The sequence below is a fragment of the Ursus arctos genome, unplaced genomic scaffold (genome assembly GCF_023065955.2).
Source record: "Ursus arctos isolate Adak ecotype North America unplaced genomic scaffold, UrsArc2.0 scaffold_2, whole genome shotgun sequence".
NCBI classification, from domain to species: domain Eukaryota; kingdom Metazoa; phylum Chordata; class Mammalia; order Carnivora; family Ursidae; genus Ursus; species Ursus arctos.
Window position 1 is genome coordinate 40,597,278 of NW_026622874.1, and position 22,849 is coordinate 40,620,126.

General features: G+C 58.1%; 1 protein-coding gene across 1 annotated transcript; it reads left to right on the forward strand.

Annotated features, from left to right (window-relative positions):
* Positions 1-1,202: 1,202 nt before the first annotated feature.
* CNTN2 (contactin 2) lies at positions 1,203-21,514 on the forward strand. Its single transcript, XM_026480531.4, has 22 exons — positions 1,203-1,351; positions 5,496-5,640; positions 5,756-5,931; positions 6,090-6,185; positions 6,556-6,765; positions 7,041-7,140; positions 8,508-8,683; positions 9,085-9,221; positions 9,692-9,821; positions 11,244-11,394; positions 11,520-11,647; positions 11,989-12,164; positions 12,678-12,798; positions 13,329-13,487; positions 13,885-14,034; positions 15,937-16,007; positions 16,286-16,520; positions 16,913-17,025; positions 18,353-18,539; positions 19,077-19,189; positions 19,626-19,794; positions 20,230-21,514. Exons 1-22 carry the CDS (start codon positions 1,282-1,284, stop codon positions 20,337-20,339), a joined length of 3,123 nt encoding a protein of 1,040 aa, XP_026336316.2. The 5' UTR covers positions 1,203-1,281; the 3' UTR covers positions 20,340-21,514.
* The last annotated feature ends 1,335 nt before the right edge of the window (positions 21,515-22,849 follow it).

Below are 22,849 nucleotides of genomic sequence, written 5' to 3' on the forward strand. Positions count from 1 at the left end.
AGGGGACAGCATTCCCAGGCCTTCATCCACAAGCACTCTGGGGCATCGCAGACTCGGAGCCAGAGGGGACCTGAGAGCACCCATTTTACAGATGAGGACACTCAGACCCAGAGATGGTGTGGGTCTTGCCGCCAGGCTCTCCACAGTCTCAGCCCCCTCCCCCTGTTCAGGTTTCTGGAAAGGCACAGGGCAGACAATCAGAATCTGCATCTGGGTTATCTGCTTTCCATGGCAGCTCTGACAGGGAGCCCTGGGAGCTCAGTGACCCAGGCTCCCTCTGAAACCAAAAAGCAGACCCCTGAGATTCCACCCTACCCCCAGATCTCAAAACATGGGCCTGGAGATGGGAGGAGATGGAAAGGCCGGCCCGCCCGCCCCTCTCAGGATGAGGCCCCATCTGCCCTCCTGATGGAGGGGAGCTCTGACTTGCTCTGGGCGCCCCCTCCAGGGAACAAGTTCTCCAGAGTTCCAGCCTTTAACCAAGTCTCTGTGTAAGAGGAAGGCTCCTCTGGGAGCCACATTAACTCTTGGATCCTGGAAGGCCTGGGGGGGCCCATCGGCCCTCCTGGTTGGGAAGCACTGCTGAGGGGCCAAGGCCAGGGCTCCACGGCACGGCATGCAGTACGGAAGTGCCTCACCTGGGGACCCAGGTGAGAGGGTGTGAATAAACCAATGAAACTCCTCCTCACGGCCAGAAAAACAAGGAAGACCCTGAGAGACTTAATGCAGCTCCCAGAGGGACTTATCGCCCCGCCACCCAGGCAGCTGTGGCGGAGGGGGAGGGGAAATTGGGCCCCAAACGCTGAAGGAGGAAGATGTTCCCCACACCCAGGCTCGGTCCTGTTCTCTTCTAGACCCTACATCAAGAGCTATTACTGGTGAGGGGCAGGTGGGTTCTTGCCTCCCAATTAGCCACTGCTTGCAAACCCCTGCTGGCTGCATGGGGCGGGGGGGGGGGGGGCACGTACAGGGCAGAGCCAGACTCCCAGGGGGCCCCTAGCAGGCACTCAGCCTGGGAAGAGCTCCTCCGTAACAGCCAAGCCCCTTCCCCTGGAGGCCTGGGGAGGGTGAGTGCAGAGCAATTCTGGCCTCGCCCCAGGCTGGGGAAAAAGCACCGCCTGGTACCAGGGAGCCAGGAGGGAGCCAGGAGGGGCGCTCCTCAGCTCGGAGTCCTTCCCATCCTCTGCCTCCCTAGGTCCTTCTCAGCCACCAGCTGGACTCTCCCCGCGCTGGGCTGAGCCTCCTTTCCTCTGCTCCCCATCGCTGCCCAGGACGCCCACCATGGGGACACCCACCAGGAGGAAGTCACACCTGCTGCTGCTGGTCGCTGTGGCCTTGGTCTCCTCTCCAGGTAAGAGGGTTCATCTGGGCTCCGAAGCCCTGCAGGGTGATTTTATTGTTCTACCACTGCTATTATTTTAGCGATGACTTTAGAAATCATTGACTCTGCGTTGCTGTGGCACTTAGATTTTTGAGGCCATTTCCTTGCTAAAATGTTCCCATTTGTGGATCTTCCCTTCCCTTCGAGGTTAGAAAGAATGAGTCTCCACCATAATATAGATGAAAGCAGCACGGTCCAGAGAGGGCAAGGCTTGCCTTGGGCCACACAGCGAGATTATGGCACGATCAGATCTCCATGTTCTTGTCCTCCAGCGGCAACCCCTAGGGAGCTGTGCTGTCCAATTCGGCAGCCGTAGCAGCGTGGAGCTATTATAACTGACAGTAAACTAAATTTTACAATTAGTCCTTCCGTTGTACAAGCCACATTTCAAGGGCTCATAACCATATCAGATAGCACAGATTACAGAACATTTCCATCATCACAGAGAGTTCTATTGGCTCGTACTGCTCTAGTGTCCTCTGACATGAGACAGGGATCGCTACCACAAAACTTTAGGAGGGCTCCCCAGGGCCACGCTGTGTCCTGACAGACGGACCAGGTACAGGACGTGAGAGGACATGAGACAGAGCAGGGGGTGGCCGAGGCAGAAGGCCACAGGGACCCAAGCAAGAGTTTTCATGCCAGGGGTGCCGTGAGGTAGTGAGAGCGTTGGAGGGAGGCCGGCAGAAGCGAGCAGGCCGGCCGGCCGCTGGGGAGCATGCAGGGAAGGAGGTGCGGGAGACCCAGCCTGTCCAAGAGCCGGAGGGACGTCCCCCGCTGCCTGCTGCTGCTCTGAGGGGCCTGTTGGGACCACCGCTTGGCCTCTCCGCCCTGACCCTCAGCTCAGATCAATAGACGCTTTTCCTCCAGAAAGATCTCCATGGGAGAAAGAGTACCCATCCTCCACCCTTCCGGAGTCCTAGCTGCCTACCCTCTACCTCCCTGCCCCACACCCCTGCAGGCCTGCGGGGCCGGCACATTTTAGGTTCGGTTTCCCCGGGGCAGGACTCCGTTGGCACACTTCAGATGTTTCTCATTACCTCCTAACTGCCTCCCAGGCCTGCACCCAAATCACTGAGGCTGCAGGGAAACGGGGCTGACCCAAGGGCCTCCAAGCACCCCCACCCCCAGGCCCGGGCCAGAGAAGCCTCTGGGGCAGGGAGCCCAGGCTGCACAGAGCAGCAGACGGCCACCCCCGAGAGAGCAGTGGAGAGGCGCCGGGGGTCCTCAGCACTGCCCCCTCCCCCAGGTGGGGACAGCTCAGGCCGGGACCACATCACCTGAGGCAGGGGGTGTGGGCAGCTGCCAGGTTCTTAGACCCGGAGATGCAGGAAGGCCCAGGGAGAGGGGACCCGTCTGCCACATCCCCGAGCTCCAGAGACAACAGTGGAATATCCCATCACTGGTTCTCACCCCTCCCAGAAAGGTGTCTCCCCTCGGGGCTCCGCTCACTAACCTGCCCCAGAGAAGCAGCCTTGGGTCCCGGCACCCAGGCCGGGAAAGGCAGCGAAGAGGCCCCTCCACGTTCTCGTAGCTCTAGCTCCTTCCTCTGAAGCTTCCAGATGCCCATGTGTGGGGGAGCAGAGTTGCCAGAACAGGGAATCAGAATCAGAGGGGACGTGGAACACGGGGCAAGCTAGGAAGGGTGTGTGTGTGTGTGTGTGTGTGTGGTGGGTGTGAGCGCAGCCTCAGAGGAAGGTGTGGGGTGAATGAGAGTGTGTTTGTGGGTGTTTAAGAGGGTGGCAATGCCAATGAGTGGCTGTGTGGACCGGGTGCTACATTTGGGGGGGGGTGACAGATATGCGTGGAAAGCCGTCCAGCAAGCGTGATGGCTCTTGGCCACGGCTGCCCTCCGGAGGGAGTGCCCACGCGGCATCTCTGGGGCTGGGGGGGGGGGTGCGATGGGGCCTCTGACGGCTCCGATGGGGACGAGGGGAAGAATCACGGCCACTGTGGCTGAGGACACGGCTACGGGTGCTGCTGGCCAAGGTCCAAATCCCTGGATCGGCTCCTCCTCGCTGTGCGATTTGGGGCAAGTTGCTGAACTTTCCTCAATCTCGGTTCCCACACGAGGGAAGTAAGGAAATGGCAGTGCCTGTTGTAAAGAGGTGAGGAGAAGAAGTACGAAGCGTGGCATCCGATAAAGAGTAAGCACTCAACAAATAGCACCTGCTTTTATCAGTACGCATACACGCGTGTGTGTAAGCACACGCGGACATTGGCAGCTGGGTGTGCGTGGAAACAGATGTGTGCACGAACGTGTATCTGACTGCGGGAGTAGCTCCGAGAGGAAAGTGTGTGTGTGTGTGTGTGTGTGTGTGTGTGTGTGTGTGTGGAAGGAAGTGAGTGTAGGCGAGAGCTGTGGGTGGATATTGGGCTGAGGGTGCGTACATGCTGAATGAAGAAGACCAAGCTTTTTCAGGAAGAAAGCCAGTCTTAAAGCCTCAGTGTGCCCCAGGCCCACCCAGCCACCCCCCTGCCATCCCCGCAGTTACTAGAAGCGGCTATTATACAAGGTGGCTCCCAACAGCCTGGCTGCCGCTGCCCCTCCTCTTTCCCCAGCCAGCCTGGCAGGCCCAGCTGGGGCAGGGGTCCCTACCCTCCCTCCAGCACCATCATTAACTTGGGATTAAGCTGGGGCTCTCACCGAGCTGCTGCTGGCGCCACTAGCTGCCGCCTCTGAGGCCTGGGGCGTTCGGGAGAGAGAGTGATGGGTGGTGGGGAGGGCGGTGGGGGATGCCATTTCAGAGAGCCCTGCCTCCTTCCTCATTCTGAGAGCTGCCTAGCAGCTGCCCTCGTTCCCCGGGGTCCAGGGCTGGGCCTCAGCTGTGGCATGGGGGTGCACCCCCCCAGAAAGGGGCAGACAGCTGGATGCGCTGGGAGAGGAGGCACTAATTGGTTAATGGGGATCCCGCCCCCCCCACAACCCACCAAGGAGGGCCTGAAACCAGCTGCATGGAGGGGTAGGAGCCAATTAGGGGTGGCCTGGCTCATTGGCTCCTGCCTGACACCACAAAGGCAAAGCACAACGGGCCCCGGGCCCCACGAGTCAGCAGACAGAGCTCGCTCCCCAGCCCTGCGGGAAGGCAGGTGTGAAACACTGCCTCCTGTGCCTTAGTGGCCCCTGCCCTGGGGAGGCTGAACAATGGGGCCTGGAGAAAGAGGCATCCGCCTGGGCAGGGGGCCAGGCATAAAAACTCCGTTTGCCCAAGGGATATCCATTTGCTCAGCAAACTCAGGAGACCAGGGTCCAGACCTACGTGTACCACAGACTTGCCTTGTGACCACAAGCAGGTCATTCCGTCTCCTGGGCCTCGCTTTCTTGAACTGTCACACTGGAACTGTATAAAAATGCCCCCAAAGCCACCTGCACACCCCACCCCACCCATAAAGCCTTCCTTCTTCCCCTACCTTCCAAGCTTGGGTCCCGCAGACGTTTCCAGAGCACGCACCCTGTGCCACACTGAACCCTCCTCCAGACCCTGGGGGGTGAGTTCATATTCTTCCCATTTCACAGGTGAAGGTGTTGAGGCTCAGCAGTCTCTGTAACTGCTAGTGAGAGGCTGAGAGCCGCAGGAGCGCCAGGCCCCAGGGACACACATCCTCTCTGTCTCTTTGGCCACTGACTTCCCAGGCCTCTCACACCCGGCAGATCAGGGGCTTCCGCCCCAAGGGCCCTACATCTAGAACATCAGCTGCTTTTACAGCTCTCACCACCTTGTCCTGTCCTTCTCTGTCTCCTTCCCTGGACTGCAAGCCCCTTGGAGAAGAGGGACTGTGTCTTATTCGTTTTTGTAACACAGTCTAGCCCGGTGCCAGGTATACAGCAGGTGCTCAATACCTGAGTGTAGGAAGGGTGATTGACTCAACTAACTGGGGCCTGCCTGGCCTGCTGAAATTTGAGTTTTAATTAATTAAAACTCAGTAAAGTTCAAAATTTGGTTCCCCGGCTGCACTAGCCACATTTCAAGGGCTCGATAGCTGGGGCTAGTGGCTACGGTATTGGGCAGTGCAGAAAATGGCATCTTGCCGTCATCACAGAACGTTCTATCGGACAGCACTGCCCGATTGGGCCCTAGGCCCTGAGGCCTCTGGTGGTGTCCCCCATCTACAGCTCAGATTTCAGCCCGGGGTTCTCCAGCCACCTTTGGGCCAGTCTTTGAAGACCAGCCCCTCGGTCTGCTATTCCCAGAAGAGTCCACGGAGGAGAAGGTGACGCTGGCGTGCCGTGCCCGGGCCAGCCCTCCAGCCACCTATAGGTGAGGCCCCCATGGTGGGTACTGGAGGCCCCGGGCAGCCTCACCCCAGCCCTGTTCCCAGGCTGGCTCCAGCCCAGCGGGACTCAGGAGGGCCCCCCTCCGCCCCCTGCTGCAGGTGGAAGATGAACGGCACCGAGATGAAGTTGGAGCCAGGCTCCCGCCACCAGCTGGTGGGTGGCAACCTGGTCATCATGAACCCCACCAAGGCCCAGGACGCAGGCGTCTACCAGTGCCTGGCTTCCAACCCAGTGGGCACCGTCGTCAGCAGGGAAGCTGTTCTCCGCTTTGGCTGTGAGACCCGTGGGGCGCCAGGACGCTTCGGGGGAGGACAATAGGGGGCGGGGAAAAGTGTCCGGAAAGGGCAGGTGACTACATCCCATGGAGGCTGAACTGGGGAGAGGGCCCCAGGCTTGGAGGACGGTGCCCGAGTGCCTGCTCTCTACCTCCAGTTCTGCAGGAGTTCTCCAAGGAGGAGCGAGACCCGGTGAGAACCCACGAAGGCTGGGGCGTGATGCTGCCCTGTAACCCACCTGCCCACTACCCGGGTGAGTCGGGACCCCGGCCCATGCTTAGACAGAGGGCACAGGAGGGGCCTCCAGTCACTCGGGGACGGAGTGAAAGGTAGCGAGTGGCCCTTGGAAGCACGGACCCCTGGCTCCCCAGCTCAAAATGATCTTGTGTTTCCTTCGCGGGTCTGTCGTCTTCTAGCTCTGTGCCCTGCCTCCAGACCGGGAGCACCCCGAGGACAGGAGCACAGTCACATCTGTCTTCTAGGGCTCCCCGCCGCGCCAGCTCGGAGCCCGGGGCCCTTGGGACTAGGGCTAGAGATCCCCGCCAGCATGCTGATGGTCCCACCCGCAGCTGCCCCGTCAGCCCAGCGCTCCCTGGTTTCCTCAAACTCCCTGCATCCTATAGGCCTGTCCTACCGCTGGCTCCTCAACGAATTCCCCAACTTCATCCCGACGGACGGGCGTCACTTCGTGTCCCAGACCACAGGGAACCTGTACATTGCCCGGACCAACGCCTCAGACCTGGGCAACTACTCCTGCCTAGCCACCAGCCACATGGACTTCTCCACCAAGAGTGTCTTCAGCAAGTTCGCTCAGCTCAACCTGGCTGCTGAAGGTCAGGGTCGGTGGGCCTGGTGGGGAGGGGAGAGCTGAGAGGGTCGGCGGATATTGGGAAAAGAGGGTTCCCCTTGGAGGTTGTGAAGAGGGGCTCGCAGAGCCCAGGGTCTGGGGCCTGGACCCCTGCTGGGTCCTCCAGCTGCAGGGCCCCAGACCCTGGCCCAGGCTCCCAAGGGGAATCGGGGTCAAGAAGGAGTCAGCTCTGAGATCCGAAGCCCAGGAGCCCTGGTTTGCATCGTTTGCCTTCTATCTGCAAATTCCCTCTCCCCCCAGATACCAGGCTCTTCGCACCCAGCATCAAGGCCCGGTTCCCTGCAGAGACCTATGCGCTGGTAGGGCAGCAGGTCACCCTGGAGTGCTTCGCCTTCGGGAAGTGAGTGGTGGAGGAGGGAGGGGGCAGGCCAGGGCACAGCCTGTCAGAGCCCCTCTGGGGCCCAGGTGACCCCAGGGAGAGGGCAGGCAGGGTCTAGCAGCACAGCGGGCCCACAGTGGGTAGGGACCACCCCTCACTGAGCACCGTCTCTCTGAGTGAAGCGTCATGCACGCCAGGGGCCTGACATACTGGGTGCTCCCAGCAATGCGGGACAGGCTCAGGGGGCTGATGCAGCCCCCCCCGCCCCCGGCTGGAGGCAGGTAGCGCCATGCATGAACCCCACCCTGGCCTGCCTGGTTCAAATCCCAGGTCTGTCACTGGCTGGCTGTGAGACCCATGGGTAAACTACTTAACCTCTCTGTGCCTCTGCGCCCTCGTTCATACGTGGTAACCACCATTAACAGTGCCTGCATCATAAGGTTGCTATGAGGATTAAGTGGGTTAATACATGTGACGTGCCTAGAACAGTGCCTGGCATTTCACGAGTGCTCTGTGCATGCTAACAGTTCTCTTTTTAAAAATTGCAGTAGAAATCCTGCTCTCCCAGAGAAAGGATTCATTGGAACAGGGCTAAGCAAATAGCAGGTGCTTGATAAATGATTGTAGAACAATGTTCTGCACATTGGTCCCCTCTCTCCTCATATCTCCTGTGGTTACCCAGGATGCCCCGGCTTTGTGAAAAGTTACCGGGCTTCCGGAAAATTCATATTTAAAGCACATGGGGGGCACCTGGGTGGCTCAGTCCGTTAAGCGTCTGACTCTTGCTCTCAGCCCAGGTCTTGATCTCAGTGTCCTGGGTTTGAGCCCCACATTGGGCTCCACGCTGGGCACTGGGTGTGGAGCGTACTTTAAAAAAAAAAGCACATGGAAAGGTAATATATTAACCCTTTCAGACTCACTGATACCATAGTCCATTTTAGTACACAAATTACTAATAACCAGAGCCCTTTTGAAAAGTAAAGGCAAGGCCCTGTTGGGTAGAGGGGGAAGGGGACCCATAAAGCCCCAGGTCATAGGCCACTGCTGAGGAGGGCAGTCCCAGAAGAGTCACGGTGACCAGTACAGGGTGGGGGCAGGGAGGGCAAGCCAGCCTCAGGGTACAGACCACAAGGAAGTTCACCGGTGTCACAATTACTGCAGGGGAGAGGAAAGGAGAGAGGAACCCTACTTCTTGCCTCTCCCCTGCCTGTGCTCTGAGCCTACCTGGGAGAGGCCCCGCCCCCCTTGCCTCTCTTCCTCCGGCCCTCCTCCCCACCCCCACCTGCCCAGCCCCTCAGGAGGGCGTGAGAATCTTTGTGCAAGGAGCTGCAGGTACGGAGAGTCTGCCTAGCACAGCCCACCCGCTCTGGCTTTGTCTCCCCTGCCAGCCCCGTCCCCCAGATCAAGTGGCGCAAAGTGGACGGCTCCTTGTCCCCCCAGTGGGCCACCGCCGAGCCCACCCTGCAGATACCCAGCGTCAGCTTCGAGGACGAGGGCACCTATGAGTGTGAGGCGGAGAACTCCAAGGGCCGCGACACCGTCCAGGGCCGCATCATCGTGCAGGGTACACAGCTGGGACACCCCCTCCCCCTGCCTTCACTCTTGTCCCTGAGGAAGCAGATAGAAAAGTCAAGGAGGGGACTGGGTGACCCCTTGCTTCAGCCTTCCTGCCCCAGGACTGCACTGGGTGTGGAAACAGAAGAAACAGAAGCTCAGAGCTTCACTTGGGGTTGCAGGGAGCACGTGGAAGGCTCTAGAATGATTTAAGTTGCTAGAACAGCCGCTGCACAGACACCTAGTGCCGACTTTCTTCCCCCGGCTGCTCCCCAGACCCCGTCCCGGAATGCCGGGGCGCCCTCTGCTGTCTGTCACGGGAACTGTAGCCCTGCAATCCTGGTCCCGCACCAGGCGGAGGCTCCTCCCAGCTCAGCCCTCCCGCCTTTCTCTCCGTTTCTCTCCCCGCAGCTCAGCCCGAGTGGCTGAAGGTGATCTCAGACATGGAGGCTGACATCGGTTCCAACCTGCGCTGGGGCTGTGCAGCGGCTGGCAAGCCCCGGCCCACGGTGCGCTGGCTGCGGAACGGGGAACCGCTGGCCTCCCAGGTAGGAGACTTGGGGCTTCCCACACATCAGCTGTCCTCTGCTCACCTGGTTCCCTCACCTTCCAGACTTTCCTCCCCCACTCTGCACCATTGGCAGCCTCTCTGGGACCGTTAGGGCGCCACGGGGCGGGTGGTTCTAGGTGCTTCTTTCCATCCCAGATTCACATGGCCACGGGTTGGTCATCTGGATAGAGTCCTGACTGGAGGGTCCAGAGACCTGGATCCAGGCACAAGTCAGTCACAGAATCACTGTGTGGTCCTGAGTAGGTCACCTTGTCCCTCTGGCTTCAGGGTGCTGATAGGCAGGGGCCGGGGGAACCCGAGTCCTGGGATTCCAGGAGGTCCTGAGATGGGACTGGGCGAATGAGCCCCTTAGATGGGAGAGTGGCAGCCTAGAGTCTCCACTGCCCCCAGCCCTCCCCCTGGTCCTCCAGCAGTCCTCATGCCCCGCCCCTGCTCTCTTGGGCACAGCCCCGCGTCGAGGTGCTGGCTGGGGACCTGCGCTTCTCCAAGCTGAGCCTGGAGGACTCGGGCATGTACCAGTGTGTGGCGGAGAACAAGCACGGCACCATCTATGCCAGCGCCGAGCTGGCCGTGCAAGGTACGGGCCCAGGGAGGCAGGGCACGTCGGCAAGGACACGCGGGGAGGGGCTTTAAGAGTTCTGAACTGCGGCGTTTCTAAACACTCAAATACACGCGGGCAACTTCCCTTAGTCTTCCAGCGGCTTCTGAGCAGAACAGAGGGATTGAAGGAAGGAGATGAGACGCTAGATCGGGAGCTCCCAGAAGACAGGGTCTCTGGCTTGTACCACGTCTGGCACGATTAAAGTGTCAGCTGCCGTGAAAATAAGGGGGCAAAAATCATTGGCAACCAAATCAATTAGATTTGTGTTTAAACCAGCCCCTTCCGCTACGTGACCTTTGGCAACTTAATATTTTGTGTGTCAGTTTCTTGATGTATAAAAGGTGGGCAATAATAGTCCCGCCTTTGTGCGGCTGTTTGGAAGAGCAGATGAGATAGAGGTAAAGCAGAGAGGACCCGTCTGTCATGCAACAGATGCCCAATAAATGTCAGCTGGTGCTAGGGTTCTTAGTTATGTGGTTTGAGCTCATGCGGCCTTGGTTTTCTCATCTGTAAAATGGGTGTAGTAATACCTACCTCATCAGGTTGTAGTGAGCTTAACTAAGACTCGTTCATTTATTCGTTCCTTTAACCAATATTTATTCAACACCTCCCCTTTCCTTCTAAGGAGTGAACATGAAAGATAAGGTCTCTGCTTTCAAGTACCTTACAATCCAGTGGAGAGAGAGGGACAATCACAAAATCAAGTAATTATAAAATTTTGGACAGCCATAAGAAAATACAGTATAAAAAAAATTGAGCAGAGTGGTAGGAGGAAGGTGGGCCAGTTAGATGGGGTGGCTAGGGGAGACCTCTTGGAGGAAGTCACATTTGGGGTGTGACCCGAGTGTTCAAAAGGAGCCAGCCGTACAAAGGTCTGAGGGGTTTTTAAGCAAACGTGTATGGCAAGTGCAAAGGTCCTGAGGCAGGAAAAAAACTTTGGTATCCTCAAAGGATGGAAAATGGCCCAGGTGACTGGAGCATAATAACTGATGGAAATTGGTGTGAGCGTCGAGTGGAGAGGGGGGTCGTGTTTGTGAGCCCTTGTGGGGAGCTGGACTTCATCCTGAGTGTTTAAGTTTCTTAAAAGATATAGAAGGCCGCTAGGTGGGGGAGATTGTAGAAAGAAAGTGCAAAAACAGGAAGACCGACTAGGGGGCTTTTCAGTAGTTCTGCAGGAGATTTGGTGGCTTGCATCAGCGTGGTGGCCGTTGGGAGGGGGTGACCCGAAGGGGCTGGATCCTGGGTGTGTTTTGGCAGTGGTGCTGCTGGAAGTCACGCACGGATTGGCCTCGGAGGGTACGTGAAGTGTGTAGCATGGAGCCGGGGGACCTCTTCATTAAGGCAACGGGCAGTGTTAGGATTCCCTGGTGACTGCAGGGCACTCCCCTTTCCTTCTAGCCCTGGCCCCCGACTTCAGGCTGAACCCTGTAAAGCGGCTGATCCCTGCAGCCCGCGGGGGAGAGATCGCTATCCCCTGCCAGCCCCGGGCGGCTCCGAAGGCCGTGGTGCTCTGGAGCAAAGGCACTGAGATTTTGGTCAACAGCAGCAGGTACAAGCCCTACTCCACCCAGACCAGGTCCTGCTCCTCCTCATCCACTATAAGGGCGAGTCCCCTTCCCGCGACGATGACAGTGTGACCCCAGGTTGGCCAGATCTGCTTTCTCCCTGCTGCAGAGTGACTGTAACGCCGGATGGCACCTTGATCATAAGAAACATCAGTCGGTCAGATGAAGGCAAATACACCTGCTTTGCTGAGAACTTCATGGGGAAAGCCAATAGCACGGGCATCCTATCTGTGCGAGGTGAGGGGTGTGGCTTGGCGGAGGGCAGGTGGCTCAGACGCCACAGGGCGCCAGTCCATCCTCGCCACCCTGCTCTTGTGTTCCCACCTTCCTCCTAGTTTGGTTTTGGGGCTACCCCACAGTTGGACTTCATTTGGGACCACCCCCTTGCCATCATCCAGAATCTACTCCTGCCTCCTTCTGACACATTCAGGAGGCTCCTGGGAGGTCAAGAGCCTGTCGGCCATGCTGCCTCTTCTCTTTCCCGGGGCTTAGGGACGAACCCTCTCCTGCTGCCCTGCTGCCCCTGCCTGGGCCTCTTTCCTCCCCCACCCACCCAGGGACGTCGTTGTCCTCGGCAGATGCAACCAAGATCACTCTAGCCCCCTCGAGTGCGGACATCAACTTGGGAGATAGCCTGACCCTGCAATGTCATGCCTCCCATGACCCCACCATGGACCTCACCTTCATCTGGACTCTGGATGACTTCCCCATCGACTTCGATAAGCCTGGGGGTCACTACCGGAGGGCCAGCGCGGTAAGACCTGAAGCCAGACAACCGATGGCTCCTCCCTCCTTCTGGACAGACAGAGGACCCAGGATGTCCTTAACCATGACACGCCCAGAGCCTTTCCCCATTCCCTCAGGAATGCCATGCATGGCAAGCTCATCCTTGGATTCAGAAGAACCCCCTCCCTTAGACGTTCCCTGGATCCCACCTGAAGACCATGTATTTAGGAGAGGGTTAGGGACAAACCTGGAATGCCAGCCGCCCAGCAAGGCTCCTTCCCCACTACTGTTCTTGTTATCCTGAACCCAATGCAAATGACAACATCAGCTTGGACCATGGTTAACAAACTGTTGTTTAGTCCCGTGGTTCTAAGAGAGGAGTAGTTGATTCCTCCCACTGAACAGACAGAAACATCGAGATGCTGAGGGGTCCATGGACAAAACGGAGCAGGGGACTCCAAGCCCTACCTCATGGCTCACTGCACTGGCCAAGGCCCCTTCCTCTGACCTGCCTTCCCCACTTTCTGTCCCCCATGTGCAGAAGGAAACAGTTGGGGATCTGACCATCCTCAATGCCCAGCTGCGACATGGCGGGAAGTACACGTGCATGGCCCAGACGGTGGTGGACAGTGCGTCCAAGGAGGCCACAGTCCTGGTCCGAGGTGATGGGGTTTCCCACCCCGGCCCTGCCCCAAATCCCTCAGGAGCCAACTGGACTATTCTGACCTTTGCTCTCTAACTCCCTCGTCTCCCAGAAAGCTGTGGGGAAGGGCCTCTGAGAGAGAAGGGCTTCTAAGTCCCCAGAGCCGAACCTATCCCATGGTTTTTTGAAGGTCCTAAGTGAATAGAATATTCCTCCTCCAAAGCCACAGTTATAAAAATCTACTTCCCAAGACTGGAGAACTCTGCTGAGGCCAGAAGTTTTCAAAGCCTGGTGCTGGGAAATCTATACACATCTCTATGTGAAGGCCTCTGTGAGCCTCTCCATCCTGGGACACATTTCTCCAACCTCCCAGCCCCCCATCTGCCACTCACTGCTGCCCCATGCCTGGCCCACCCACCGCATGCCTGTTTGCTGCGCCCTCTGCTGCCCCCTCTGGGTACTGCACCAGCCCAAGCCAGCCTGGAGGAGATGGGCTCAATTTTGAAGCTGCCCAGTTCTGACTCACTGTGCTCTGACCCCCTGGTGCAGGTCCACCAGGTCCCCCAGGAGGCGTGGTGGTGAGGAACATTGGCGACACCACCGTCCAGCTCAGCTGGAGCCGAGGCTTCGACAACCACAGCCCCATTGCCAAGTACACCCTGCAAGCCCGCACTGTACCTGCAGGGAAGTGGAAGCAGGTTCGCACCAGTAAGTGCGAGGCTCCACCCAGGTCAGTGCTGATAAGGCCTGGCTGAGCCCGGAACTCCAGAGAGCGACAGGCTTAGGTCCTCTGCCTGCACGGAGCTCCCGGCCCTTGGGGGAGGCGGTCTCAGGGACGGCAAGAGAGGGAAGACAGCTGGAAAAGGGAGCTCTCAGTCTGTGCCCTTGGAACATTGACAGACCATCTCTGGGGCTCCCCCAATGTACACAATGTCAACAAAGGCCCCCAGGGAAGGAAATCTGCTAGTTTTCCCATCCTTTCTAAAAGAGGTGCTGAGCACTGAGCGCATGGCAGGCACCACCAAGAGGGCTGGATACGAGGTGAGTCAGGCCCTTTCCATCTAGACTAACAAGTGCCAGCACACTGACTCCGGGTCCCTTGCAGATCCCACCAACATCGAGGGCAATGCCGAGACTGCCCAGGTGCTGGGCCTCACGCCCTGGATGGACTATGAGTTCCGGGTCTTAGCCAGCAACATCCTGGGCACAGGGGAGCCCAGTGGGCCTTCTAGCAAAATCCGGACCAAGGAAGCAGGTCAGAGTCCTGGGGGTCCCAAAGAGAAGTAACGTCAGGGCACAGCCCCTAACCGTCCTGAAAGGGAACCCCAGGGGAGCAGCAATTATGGGAGTTCCAACCCTGCTCACCAGGCTTCAGACTCCTAACAAAACAGATGAGAAAGGGACACAGTCAGGGCAGGGCTGCTGCACCTGGGGCCACAGCCTGGGCCTCTCGGGGCTGGAAGAACCATCCAGTCCAAACTCCTCATTTTAAAAAATGGGCCAACCTTACAATTGCGTGTGAATCTACGATGATCTCAAAATAAAAGGTTTAAGTATTTTTTTTAATGGAAAAATCAAAGTCTGGAGAAGAGAAGAGTCACATTGGCAGAGCCTGGACTTGAACCCAGGACCACGGGGTGATGGGCACATGTCCTCCCTGGTAGTGCATGAGCTGCTGAAATCAGTTAATGAGGGAGGGGTGTGTGTGCGTGTGCACGTGCATGCGCGTGTGTACGTGTGCGTGTGTGTATGTGTGCGTGTGCGTGCGTGTGCATGTGTAGGGAAGAAGTCAGTGTCTCTAAATCCTTTAGAGCAGGTGGAATGGACAGTCTTCCCACAAGCCTCCCTGAAAGGCAGGTAAGGGTCACATCCTGAGTGGGGAAGGAAGGGGAGAGAAGCTAGGAGAGGCACCTGCCTGCCCTCTGAGACTTTCACAGCTGAAGGTCCAGAATGAGAGCCTTGGGGTTTTGAGATGGGCAACATGGAATCAGGACCCTATCTCCCCTTCCCTGCCCACCCAGGCTTCCCCCCTCCCATGGGTAGTAATGGTCTGCTTTCTTCTGTCCCTTAAACATGGTTTCCCATATGGCCCAGGCCAACTCTCCAATCAGTCAACATTTTTAACTGGTACCTCTCCAGAGTAAGGAATTCCAGAAAGAGCCCCTTCTTTGGTTGAACTTCTTAGACAAATGAGGTGTGGGGGGTGGTCTCCTTCATTCTGGTATCCTAGGAGTTGGTAAGCAAAAGACAGCTATGATGCAGAAGAAAGGTGATGGGCTTTGAAATCAAAAGAGTTGAGTTCAAATTTAAACTGTGCCATTTATTAGCTGTGTGACCTTAGGCAAGTCACTTAACTTCTCTGGGCCTTGGTCTTCTCGCTTGACAAGGGTGATAAGAACGCCCACCTCACAGGATCGCACGGGCAACGTGGTTAAGCAGCCCTTGCACATTACAAGGCCCTAAACTACTGGCATAGAATCAAGTGATAAATTTCCCCTTGCTGGATTCTCTGTGGAACTATTTTGACGTTCAGCCAAGTTACCCCCTGCCAAGATTCGTGATCTAATTAAATAGAGACTTGTTTTAATATCAGCTTTGTTGAATACTAGAGACAATTAGGAAATTAAATCTGCCATGAAGAGAAAAATAATAATAAAACCCCCTGTAACCCAAAGGAAATATTTTCTGCATTGACTGCAGTTCCAGATTATTTATTCCCCTCATTTTAGAGCAAACTGGAGTTGGTCTCTTTTATTTAGTTTAAACTGACAGGAGAGAAGAAGACGAAGATAATTTATGGAGCATTGACTATACGGAGCATGGACTGGCACGCGAGCTCGGCACCGTCTTGTTTAATTTTAGTCTTCTTAGAGCCCTTTGAGAGAAACATTATTATCCTCATCCTAAGGAGAGGGGAATCAGGCTCAGAGAGGTTAAGTAACTTGCCCAAGGACACACAGCTAGTAAATGGCAGAGTGGGACTTGATGTCCGGTCTCCCTTGACTCCAGAGCCCACACGCCGAGGGCCCGCTGGAGGACACAACTAGGGCCAGTTTGAAGGGGTGTCCCCGTCCTCGTCTGCTGCACAGGCACAGGCGCCAGGCTTCTGCCCGTCACTGCCCATTCACAAGCCACATCTGTGTCTTGGCCCTGATAGCACCCTCGGTGGCACCCTCGGGACTCAGCGGAGGGGGTGGAGCCCCCGGAGAGCTCATCGTCAACTGGACGGTAAGCTGTGGGGACGGGGCAGAAGCTCTCTGGAGGGACAGGTCCTGCCCCCGACCCGTCCCCACTCATCCCCGGCTTTGCGCTGCGGGTAGACAGGACCCAGACAGAGGCCACTCGCGGCCCCGACTCGGGGCGGGCAGCATCCTCTCCCCTCTGCTCCGCGCACTGCAGGATGCAAACCCCGGGGCCGCCCCTCTTGGCCATGGCGGGCTGGGGCAGGAGGCCGGGCAGGGCAGCGCCCCGCGGCCCCTCGCCCACGCCACGCTCTTGCCCCGCAGCCCATGTCGCGGGAGTACCAGAACGGAGACGGCTTCGGCTACGTGCTGTCCTTCCGCAGGCAGGGCAGCAGCGGCTGGCAGACCGCGCGGGTGCCCGGCGCCGACGCCCAGCACTTCGTCTACAGCAACGACAGCGTCCGGCCCTACACGCCCTTCGAGGTCAAGATCCGCGGCTACAACCGCCGCGGGGACGGGCCCGAGAGCCTCACCGCGCTCGTGTATTCCGCAGAGGAAGGTGGGCCGTCCCGGCCGCCAGGCCTCTCCCAGCCCTGCCCCGCCCAGCGACGGGTCCGTGGGGTGTGCGGGGGGGGGGGGGGGTTGCTGCTCGCACCCCAGCTCAATTCCACCAGAGGGGGAAGAGGGCACCTGGCCTCGTTCCCAGCCCTGGCTACCCTGTCTACCACCCCCCCCCCCCCGGGGCGGCGGGGCGGGCGAGGGGTGGGGAGGGAAAGAGGCTCCCTGGGAAGAGAAGCAGGCCTCGGGGATGCTGTGGGAACCCCCATGTGACCTTCATCCGGGGCCTTGGGCTCTCGAAAATCCTAAGCAAGGGCAGTCCCGGTTGGCAGCTTGTCTGTAGGACACAGAACAGCCCCGGGGAATCCAAACCCATTCTGTATCGGTCCCCAGAGCCCAGGGTGGCCCCTACCAAGGTCTGGGCCAAGGGGGTCTCATCCTCAGAGATGAACGTGACCTGGGAACCCGGGCAGCAGGACACGAATGGCATCCTCCTGGGGTATGAGGTGAGCACTGACCTGGGACCTGGGAGAGGAAGGGGGCTGGGGCCACCTCACAGCTCACTAGTCGGTCCTCCTGGGATCGCTCCTTCCCTGACGTGGGAAATTGCCCGCAGTCTGGGCCACCCCGGGGAGGCAGCCTTAGCCAAGCCCCTGTGGCTGACGTCCAGAGCGAGAGCCTGACCTGTGGACAGCCTGGAAGTTAAGCGCTTGCCTAGAGCCAGCCCTGGGAGCTGTGGGAGCCCAGGGGAGGAGGCGCGGGTTCTGGAAGGGACATGCCTGCCCCTTTCATGCCAGAGCCCAGTTAGCCTAGCATCGTCAGCCTGCAGGGAAGAGCATGGGCCCCTCTTTGCACCCGTTGGTCATCCTGTCCCTGGGAACTGTGGGCCCAGCAGTTTCTGGCCTGAGGTCTGAGCCCCCAGTGACGCGGCACTGGGGCATCTTGTGGAGTGAATGGAGAGCAAGAGGGAGCAATAGGAAGGGTAAGAAGGGGGGCGCCTGGGTGGTGCAGCGGTTGGGCGTCTGCCTTCGGCTCAGGGCGTGATCCCGGCGTTATGGGATCGAGCCCCACATCAGGCTCCTCCGCTATGAGCCTGCTTCCTTCTCTCCCACTCCCCCTGCTTGTGTTCCCTCTCTCGCTGGCTGTCTCTATCTCTGTCAAATAAATAAATAAATAAATAAATAGGAAGGGTAAGAAGGGAAAGCAAGAAATGTCACTGCCTGTAGGAGAAGGATCAGGCGGGGCGTACAGGTGATGGAGTACGTTCCGTTCCAGTAGCCTTAGCTCTGGGTCTGAGCCCAATGGGACAGGCAAGCCCCACTGAGGAGATAACACCAGAGTGCCCTGATGTGGACGAATATTTAACAGGGTCTAATTTGATGATGGTTTGCATATTTATTGGGCAGTCATCCTAAGCTTGCCGGTGGGGGTGGAGACTACTTTGCAAGCATGGAGATGCATTTCCTATCCTGTAGCACAGCCCCCCGGAGTCCCTGAGAGAATTCAGTGGGGTTGGGCTCCCGCAGGCCATCCCTAGGTGGAGTGCAGCCCCATGCATCACCTGTCCACTCACCGCCTCATTCCACCCAGGTAGCGAGCGCTTCCCTTGGCCTGGGCTCTCTGCTGGGCACCAAGAAGGCAGCAGCGACTCACACCTGTCCCTGCTGTCTTGGAGCTCACGACCCAGTGTCCAGGTTCTGAGACTTGAGACTGAGTTACGAGGACCAGAGGGAATAGGAGAGGAACAGAATGTCGGTGGCCAGGGTCAGGGTCAGGGTGGCCCTGAGGTGTGGGCTTAGCTGCTGACCCTAGGGTTCCCCCTGCCCCTTTCAGATCCGCTACTGGAGGGCCGGGGACAAAGAAGCAGCCGCCGACCGAGTGAGAACAGCAGGGCTGGACACCAGGGCCCGAGTCACTGGCCTGCACCCCAACACCAAGTACCACGTGACCGTGCGGGCCTACAACCGGGCAGGCACTGGGCCCGCTAGCCCTTCTGCCAATGCCACCACCATGAAACCCCGTGAGTCTGTCTCCGGGGGTGGGAGTGCCTCTGGGACCCCTCTCTCCCCGGCGATAAGACTAACGTTCTAGCCCACAAGCCCCGGGCTGGACAGAAACAAGGCAGCAAGACTGATAAAAATAGGGAGTTCCTGGGTGGCTCAGTCGGTTAAGCATCTGCGTTCGGCCCAGGTCATGATCTCAGGGTCCTAGGATCAAGTCCTGCATTGGGCTCCCTGCTCAGCAGGGAGTCTGCTTCTCCTTCTCCCTTTGCCCCTCCCCCAGCTCGTGTGCACTCTCTCTCTTTCTCTTTAATAAATAAAATCTTTAGGGAAAAAAAAGACTAATGAAAATAGGGAGTAGAATTCATGACCTCTGAAGTACCTCTCCCTTCTCCAGCCTTTGGATTTTCACGTGGTTTGTTTCTTAGGCAGCTGTGATAGAATGTTCTGAGTGTAACGGCTGTGGGCAGACACCTAGAAAAAGACGGGCTAAGGCAAGGGGGTGGCTGGTGAGCAAACATTGGGAACATTTCTCAATTTTCTCCCCCCTCCGGCAGCCCCACAGCGCCCTCCTGGCAACATCTCCTGGACTTTCTCAAGCTCCAGTCTTAGTATCAAGTGGGATCCTGTGGTTCCTCTCCGAAATGAGTCCGCAGTCACTGGCTATAAGGTAAGGAAGGGCTTCACCAGGCACTGAGTGGTCAGGCACAGCTCCTCTGCATTTCCAGGGGACACAGCGAGCTGCAGTGTGGAGCGAGAGGGCTCCAAGTCAGACATAAGCAGAGTTCGGGATTGTTGGGGCCACAAAACGCAGGTAGCTTGTAGCGGAGACAGAAGAAAGGGGGCCGAAGGGAGGACTTCGGGAAGGCTGGGCTCAAGGGGGCGGCGATGGACTAGGGGAAGTATGAGGGTCCTTCCTGCCGAAGGAGTCTGCAAAGATGGTTCAGCTGTTTGCAAGCTTTCCTCCCACCAGTGAGGAGCTTGTTCAAGAGCCTGGTCCTGGCCAACGGGCGATAGGAAAGGTGAGGACCAGCACTGAGAGCTGGGGAAGAGAGAATGAGCGGGGGTAAGTAAACGCGACCTTGGCTAACCGCCTCCCCATACAGATGCTGTACCAGAATGACTTACACCCAACTCCCACGCTGCACCTCACCAGCAGGAACTGGATAGACATCGCCGTTCCAGAAGACATCGGCCATGCCCTGGTGCAGATTCGGACCACAGGGCCTGGAGGGGACGGGATCCCAGCAGAAGTCCACATCGTGAGGAATGGAGGTGCTGTCTCTCCCCCACCTTATCCCCCAGGAGCATCAGGGTCTATCCAGATGCTTGGCGAAGGAACCATTCCCACCCAAACCAACCCCAACTCAGCCAGACCCCCAGGAGAAAGGGGAAGGTAGGCAGGAACCGAGTCTAACCGAGTTCTGCCACTGCCCTCGCCGCCACCCCTCCCCCACCCCCAGACGTCCCTGAGGGCCTGGGAGGAGTGAGCTTCTTTCACGGGGTACAGGGCCGGTCTCGAGACCGGAGAAGCACAGGTCTTACAAAATGTTCTAGAGGCAGGGCTGAGAACAACTTCCCGCCCTGTGGCTGCCCTCCCCGAGTCCCCTTAAGCCAAGGTTTGGATCCTGTCCTGGGGGGGGGGGGGCGGGGGCAGGCTGGCCCCAAGCCCAGCCGACACAGCCCCACTTTTCCACCTGCTGGTTTCAGGCACAAGCATGATGGTGGAGAACTCTGCAATCAGCCCGGCCCAACATCCTGGCACCATCCTCTCCCCGTCCGTGGCGATGCTGGTCCTCGTAGGCTACCTGGACCTCTGATCTTGGCACCCCTCCCTCTCTGCCACAGCCGGACACCCACCTCTGATGGACACAGCCAGCTGGCCCTGGTCCCTTCCTGATGCCACGGTGGCCCAACACTGTGCCTGAGAATGGCTGGCTTTCATACCTATTTTAAACAGTGCCCTTTTTTTGTAGGAGGTAGGATATTTCATATTCTGCCACAGGATAGAACCTGGGCAAGGATTTTTTTTCTTTAAATCAAAACGTACCAGGCAGTAACTTCCATGATGATACTGCGCCCTATGCCTGGGCCCGCTGAGGCGCCTGGACGGAAGGAACAGGCCCATGGAAAGAAGGGGTTTGAAACATGTATCTGCACATCAGGGAAGATGGCGCTCTGGTCCCGCAGATGGACCCCACCCCCTGGGCACAGACGCCTAGCCCAGTGGGGACACTGGACACCAATGGGCTGCAGTAGGACGAAGCATAAACATCAACATCCCTCGGTCTAAGGAGAGAGCCAGACCCAGGACCAAGAACTCCCCTACTTTCCTGAGGGGCCACACAGCTGGACCCTGACATTGTCCTCGATGCCCCCTAGAGGCCCCTGCCACCTACCCAGATGACTGAAAACCAGTGTCCCAAAGTCCGAGGCCAGGAGCCTGAGTCCCTGCAGTTTTGGGGGATGACACTCCAGACTGCCAAGGGTGGGAGCTCAAAGGGCTTGAGAAGCTGGGACACTGGGTAGAAGGGGCACCAGACTTGGCCTGAGGCACAGTCCCAAGGCAGATGACGCTGCTGTCTTAGCCAACACTGCCAACCTGACCCTGTCACACCCAGAGTGACAGAAGCCACCACCGGTGGCCAAGTGACTAAAGGGCTTATCTTGGGGAGGTCCCCCACCCCACCAAGACCCATCCTGCACGTCCCCTCCAGGGTGTGGGCCAGAGATGGGAGACAGGGCTCGTGCGCCCACCCTCTTCCTCCCGCTTGGCCTGCAGGCCCCTGGCCGCCACTCTCCAGCACTCGCTCAAGCCTGGGACAGTAAGGTGGCATCGGTTCCGTGTGTTGTGCAGTCGGGAGTCTTCCAAGAAGGGCAGAGGATACCTGTGGCTCTGCCAGCTCCCAGGAATGCCCTGGGCCACCTGGCGAGACCTGTCCCCACGCTGCCTCCGACTGCTCTTTTGCATTTCCCGGGGAGAAAAAGGCATTAATAAATCATGCGCTCTGGGTACATTCCCAGTCACGGGACATCAGAGCTGGAGGAGGCTTTCAAGCTCGACCTGCCCGGCCCCTCATTTTACAGATGAGGAAACGAAAGGGTGTGAGGGACTTCCCAAGGCCACACAGCCTGTCCTACCTTCCTATTCCAGGCTGTCTGTCCAGAGGAAGGCGGCAGCGCTGAATGGCCACAGCCTGGTTAAGAAGGTCTTAAGAAGGGCAGTGGCTATGAAAATTCTGCTTTGGGAGGTTCAGGTGGGTGATCGTGGGGTGACCGGCATGGCTGGGTGTCCACTCGAGGCCTGGGCCAATGCCAGGAGACATCAGTCCTTCACCTTCAGCTAGCTTCTGCTGGGCCCTCGACATGCCGTGCTGGCTCGAAGCCCCTGCTGCCCTCACCCCTGCTCCAAGTAAAGAGGCCAAAGCAAGGACAGGGATTCCCCCAATCCAGGCAGCAGTGGTGGCACAACCAGGAAACCCCAAAGCCCATGCTTTGACAGGTGGCCCTTCACATACGGGAGCAGCGGGACAGGCACCTCGTAAGGGACAGGCCCGTGGAGGACCCCAGAGCCTGGTTTCTCTAGTTTACAGTTAGAGCTCTATTTTGTTATGGGTTTTTAACTTTTAAATCCTGCTCTATTTTCCTGGGCAGGTTTCTGTTGATGTTTACCCGCTACAACTTTTTTAAAATGTCAGCTCGCACCACTTCTCCAGGGCACCGCTGCACCCATTACTCTGCCCCCGGCCTGGGACCGCCTCCCTGGCACCACTGACCAAACCCTCCTCACCTGCTCCTATCCAACCCCTGCCCAGGCGAGGGGCTGGGGGCTCAGCTAAGTGACCACACTCGGAACACAGAGACCCCAAACGGTCTAGCACCCTTCCTAGTCCCCCTGTGGCTGAGATCCCGCCTGTCCCCAGCTCTACCAGAAAGGGGATGCTGAGAGTAAAAAAAAAACAAAAACAAAAACAACCTTCTTCCAAGGGTTAGCTGAGTGTTTCCTCACTGCCCTGGGCTGTGGCAGGGGAAGCAGGACGGGTGTATAGACACTGGGGCGGGAAGGACGAGCCGGTGTGGCACAGGCCTAACCAGGCAGCGGGAGGCTGAAGTCCCTGAGCTTGCTTGAGGCAAAAGGCACTCGTGACTGAGAATCTCGGTTCTAATGAGGCCCCTTGGCAAAGGGGAGGAGAGCAGACCGTCTGGAAAACCTAGCAAGGGCTTTTAACTAGGAAAACTCAGCCCAGGAAAACCTCACCAGAACCCGTCCGGCGGGTGCAGAGCTGTCTGAAAACTCACGTATCTGCAGCCTCAGACGTCAGACAGAGGA